The sequence below is a fragment of the Aulonocara sp. 'chitande type north' Nkhata Bay genome, linkage group LG19 (assembly GCF_057382095.1).
Source record: "Aulonocara sp. 'chitande type north' Nkhata Bay isolate Kocher_YH1m ecotype deep benthic linkage group LG19, A_spYH_male_GT1.1, whole genome shotgun sequence".
Taxonomy (NCBI): Eukaryota; Metazoa; Chordata; class Actinopteri; order Cichliformes; family Cichlidae; genus Aulonocara; species Aulonocara sp. 'chitande type north' Nkhata Bay.
Genome location: NC_141362.1, coordinates 30,317,261 through 30,323,260, shown reverse-complemented (window position 1 = coordinate 30,323,260; position 6,000 = coordinate 30,317,261). Strand labels below are relative to the sequence as shown.

General features: G+C 40.3%; 1 protein-coding gene across 2 annotated transcripts in view; it reads right to left on the bottom strand.

Annotated features, from left to right (window-relative positions):
• Positions 1–453: 453 nt before the first annotated feature.
• tmem63c (transmembrane protein 63C) overlaps positions 454–6,000 on the bottom strand; it is a 42,374-nt gene continuing 36,827 nt past the window's right edge. For both annotated transcript variants that reach the window (XM_086274444.1, XM_086274445.1), the window contains exon 23: positions 454–5,961. In XM_086274444.1, the coding sequence (XP_086130570.1) occupies positions 5,731–5,961 (231 nt within the window). In that variant the 3' untranslated portion in view covers positions 454–5,730. The remainder of the gene's footprint in view (positions 5,962–6,000) is intronic.

The following is a 6,000-nucleotide window of genomic DNA, read 5'->3' as shown; positions in this document are numbered from 1 at the left end:
ATATGGGAGTGACAATATGGTTGCAGCAGGAGGCAGAGACATTTTCTATTCTAAGCATCTGGACAGGGGAAAGCAGATGGCAGACCACAGACCCAGAGGAATTCACCTTTCTCTGAGAATCATGCCATCAGCAGTTGCCACAGGTGACGACGGAAATGTCATCCGTGGCATTTCCTCTCTCTGTCTTCTTTTGTGACTGTGCAATGAAGGAGTATCGTGCACGGTGGAAGTCTGGTATTTTTCCACTCTGCAAACTGTTTCATACAGAGAAATTCAACCAATCCAGTCAGTGCAAGATGGTTCATACATTTTCATTATTTTGATAGAAAAACATCTTTAAACAGCACAAGAATTTCCACTGTGGTTCGATTATGAAATTTACTCCTATATCCACACTCTGATGTGGTTTCAGGGCAAGTGAGCTCTCTAGTATGTACAGGTAACTGTCCAAAAAGTCATTTGTGTGAAGACCTTCAGTATGGGTAATAAGCCTGGAAATGAGAAGAAACACTGTTATCAGCTGGTAGATTTTAAATGAGTAGCTTAACTTTTTACACAGTTTCCTCCCAAGAATTAGATGGGATACTGGATGTGTCCATTAAAGCTGCCCTTACCTTAGCTTAAGAGAATAAGAGCAGATGATATCCACATTATTTTCTAACATAAATAAAAATATTTCCTAAATATCAAATGAACATTTGAAAGTACTGTGCAAAACATGTTTTTGCACATTTCCTAAAGGAATCGTATTCTTATACCAGCGCACTCACAGCGGCTCTTCTATTTTCCACATGAAGTCTGACTCACTGTGTCTGAAAAAGCTTCCATCACAGACCACAGCAGAGAGTAACAAGAAGTTCATGGCACAAGATGAGTGGATTGAGCTGAATTCATTTTAATCTCAGATCACAGCACTTCACTTATAACAGATGAAAACTCATTAGCCTGACAGAGATCAATCTTGAACACAGCCTGTCCCTAAACCTCAGACTTCTTGGAGATAATAACAGCCCACTTTTACAGCAGAATAAAATCTGAAATAATGTACTTATGATACACATATTTTATAAACGAAGAGCAAAAAGCATCGGGCACGTCTGGAAACCCAATAGACCTCGGTTGGCCAAGCTGACTGCACATGAACAGACATGTCCGGATGCAATAAAACTAGTAAAGCATGGGAACGAACAATCCCTCTTCGCATGGCCATTAGAGCTAAGAATACCCTATTAGCTTTTATTTTGTATTTTTCAAAGGAAAGCACATTTAATGATCTGTGAAACGGGCTTCTGGAAGAGAAAGCCATGGGACATGTTTGCAGTTTGGAGACTGAAATTTTGAGATGCTCTTTGATGTTCTGTTTTTTTAAACTTCATGATCCTCTGCAGTGGCCACTTCATCTGCGCTCTGCTGCTAGCTTTCATCTACTTTATACAGCATAAGCTACTACAATTAGAGTCCCTGTAAAACGAGCAAAATACATGTCACTTTATAACAAAAGGTGCCATTAATGTTATATAAAGCATGACTATAAGTATATCATGATACACTCTCTCAGACAGAACAGAAAACCGATTATAACTTACTCTACTTAACAACAAGGAGCTACCTAACCCATAGCAGTCACTGTTAATCAAAGACAAACATTTAGAGAACCCCGTCATACATACGTATGATCCAAAAATAAGGTAACCGAGGAATAAAAAGGGCTTGATTGAAATCAGTGACAAGGCACAAACAAGTACACAATACAAAATATTGATACAACTACAAGCCACGCGCTCATTCTTAACCTCACAATTAACCATTTTTATGACATTCACTTGCTTTCCTATTCTACAGCTTTTGATCCCATCACTTGGTCTTCAAGAACAGATGAGGTTTGCGCACTGGTCAGTGATCTGTTCGTCTTTAGGACTTCCTGTCCCACGAGTACGCAGGATGGTGTAAGCTTTGAATGAATGGATGACAGCTGAGCCAGTTAATATGCTGATGAAGATCGTGTGATATATTCAAAAGCTCTAGATAAAGATAAAGGTAGAGGACCTCGTGTGCAGATTGACTGTTAATATCTTAGTAGAATAAGCTCACATTGTATGTTTGTTTTATTCTGAATGAAGGACGCACTGGCTGTTAAAAAATTGAGTTTTGGGTTTGTTACAATTTTTATCTCTTGGTTGTTTCGTCCATGCAGCATATTTCAGGCCATGCTGGATTGTCACACAATAAGGGCGTTTTTTTTTCCCAAGGCACAGCAAAAGACATGAGTAAGAAATTAACATTCAGTCACATGAGAAAATCTTTGACCCGCTGTAAAGAGGATTTAAAAGAAAAACAAAAAGAACAAAAAAACCAACAGATTGACACAAAAAACATGAAGTTTAGCACATATGAAATGCATACCTCATTTAGACGATATATAATTAACATGCAGTGACGTGTTACATAGCATATGTCAACTGAAAACAGCATGATAGTGCTTTATTTTACTGTTTGTCTTTGCAACATAACAAAACCTAATTTCAGCAATGACCTATTTGACCAACATCAAAAAAACTGGAAAATTTTATAAAAGCTTTTGAGTTTAGCAAACTTAGCAAAACCGAAAAACTTCTTCTGGAGATTTCCATGTTGTTCTCCTGCAGTGGCACAAAACAGACTCCATGGCATATTTGGAAAATGATGTAATTTTAGGATGCGCTTCTATTATACTCCATTTCTTCACAACTTAAAGGAACAGCTTCACATTTTACAAAACACTTTCTTGCCTGCACTTTGATGTATATATTAGTACCATAGCAAGTTAGCTTAGCTTAGCAGCAACACACCATAAAGCAAAGTCTCTGCTACTTTTAAACCAGTCTCTGGTTTAAAACCAGAAACTAGCTGTTTCCCCTCCTTTCAGGTCTGTATGCTAAGCCAAAGATATTGTAATTTTGTTATGGGCTAAACGAACAGACTGCTAGCTATGCACAATGCTATACGGTCATGGTGAAAACCTTAAATGATCTACAACACATGGCATATTACACTCAGTCGTTACTGATTAACATAAGCAATGCCAAAATGCAGAAGCAGTGTAAGAAAGTACACCCTTACTGCTTCCTTAGGAATTAAAAGAGAAAGTAGCAGTCAGGTCTTGCTAATCAATGCACTTGATTAACTGATCGTCAGTAAGTCTGACCAACTCGGTAAAAGCAGCGATTTTGACAGTTTGCTGGTCTGGAGCATTCAGATGTGTGCTAATGCAATGCCAAGGAGGAAAGGCATCAGCAATGACTTTCGAGAAAGAACTATTGCTGCCCGTCAATCTGGGAAACGTTAGAAGTTTTTCCAAGCAATTTAAAGTCCATTATTCTACAGTGAGAAGTGAAAAACATTTAAGACAGTTGCCAATCTTCCCAGAAATGGACATCACAGCAAATTCAACCAAAGGTCAGACCATTCAATCAGAGAAACTGAAAAAAAAAAACGCAAGAGCTACATCTCAGAGTGACCAAGTAGTGTTTGGGAAGTGTTGCCAGGGGAAAGTCTCTTGTTTCTAACAAGAACATGGCAGCACAGCTTAGATTTGCCACATTGCTTCTGAACAAACTGTGAGACCCCTGGATCGATGTCCTTTGAACAGATGAGACTAAAGTGGAGATGTCTGGCCTCAATCCACAGTGAAAACCAACCACCTCAACTAATTGTAATGGAGGGATGAGGATTTGGGTTTGCTTTGCAGCTAAAGGGATCTGGGTATGTTAGAGTCACATATGAGGCCATCTGGTCGACAGCTAAAGCTCGACCAAAAATGATTTGCATAATAGGCCAATGATCCAATACAAAGCAACAAATCTACAACAGAATGGCTGAAAACGAAAGCAATCAGTGTTGGCCCAGTCAAAGACCAGACCTCAACCTGAATGAAATGGTGTGCATAAATGAATACCTCAATAAACTGAAACAACTCTGTAAAGAAGAGTGAGCTATTATTTCTCCAGAATAATATGAGAGACTGATGCCATCGCACAGAAAAGAATGACTGGGCTCCTACAAGCTACTGAATCATGACATGGATTTAGTTTTCCAGAGGACTGCTTCTGCATTTTTGGCTTAGATTTTTTTAAAATAAATAATGACTTGTTGTAATATGTCATGTGTTGTTCATCCTCGGTTGTATTTATCCAATTTTGTTACCTTATAAAGACACAACTTTTTTATTATGTCCTGATAAATAAAACCTCAGAACTGAAAGACATTTAGTTTGTTTTTGCCATGACTCTGTACTTAACCAGTGTATACAAATGTCTCCCTGGGGCCAAGAGATCTAAATTTCAGAAGGTAAACTACAGGTTTTGTAAAGAAAACCAAGTGCCTGCCTATTTTCTGTGTAGACTAATCCAGACGCTACTCTACAGTGCAGCTACTGCACATGCATTCTTTAGGTGGACTTGAAAAAAAGTATTATAGAAATAACTACTTACCAGGGTGCCCGTGTGTCTACAAGTGAAGACAAGATTCTTGGCATCAACACCCCACAAAGTTACTGGTTCTGCCTGTAGGCTAGCCCTTTCTCCATGTTTCGAGTCCCCAAGTTTCAGTAACGTTACACAAAGACGTAACAATGCTAACAGTAAAGTGAGTTTGACGTTTAAAAGTACTTTCCAAACTATACCCTATATAATGCCCTCAGAGTATCTCGCTACGCCTACCAGAAAATTAGTGCACAATCAGTGGTCATTAGTTCCAACCTGTGCTAAGCTAAGCTAACAGGCTACATGCTTTATTTTCTTACCAAACTGTGAGCAAGAAAATAGATAGCAGATTTCCAAAAAGCTCAAGCTATTCCACTTTGACCATATGTACAGTCGAAACATAATTAGGTAAGGTTTTGATTAAGATGAGACATCTCTGCAAATCATTGTACATCCTCGATTCCTCCCGCCCCCAACCCAAAGCACAATATCAATGACACCAAAAATACTGTAGCAAAAATATCAACCTTATATTGATAATAGTTACAAGCTTCAGGTTGAGTCAAGCTGTTTGCGCCTCCGTTTAGAGCGTACATATATTACGGTACATCTCTGAGTTACATTTGGCCCTCCGTCCGTCTGTCTGCTGTCTCACTGCAGATGGCTTCACAACTAGATGCCCTCACCCTCAGCCTTGCCGAGCTCTGCTACAGAGGAACCAGATATCACCTATGCCCAAACCCCTCTGTCAGTCTGTCGGGGCAAGCCTGTTCACACCACCCACTCTGATGGGAACTTTCGCCTCCACTCATTTCCAAGCGACACAGCATGGATAGAGTATCTCTGACTGAAACCATAATGCATTTCTATTACAGTCTGCATCACTTGTAACCTTTTTAATTTGCAAATTAAGCCATAGAAGAAGACAGAGTCCGTATCAGCATCTGATCATTTAGCTAAAAGAATCTGTACATTTAGCTTGGTGTTATGTTCTGTTGAGCTGTGTCTGATGGGTTCGGCAGATTGTTTAGGCAAATGGCTTTCTTCTGCAACTGTGATGTTTAAGAGCATTTAGCTCCTGTATTCTCAGGCTCCGTTACTCTTCAGGCTCTTCAGCCTTACTAGCAAGCACAGTCTAGTCTCAGAGTCCGAGGCAGCAGCGTAGTTGGAGTCTGAGGTCAGTGGTGAAAACGCAGCATTGCGGCATTTAGTAATCTGTGTTCTTCAGCTGAAGGACACGTAGAAGTCAGTTTTGGGTGGAGATTTGGTGTTACTGGTAGCCCATGGAGCTGTCCATGAGCGTGGTGGAGCAATAGAGGTCTGGTGGGTCTTGGAGCTCAGTCTCATGGGTCTGGGTGTGTTCCCCCTCTCCTTCTTCTTCCTCCGCTGGCCCACGGTTTGAACTCTGAGAGCTGGCCATGGCGCCATAGCTGTGGTGGGCTGGGGAGGGCATCGGAGTCAAAGCCAGCTCTGGCTCCAGCAACACAGACGCCACAAAAAGCTGAGGGAAGCAGATCAATGCACATTTTGGAATTGTGTC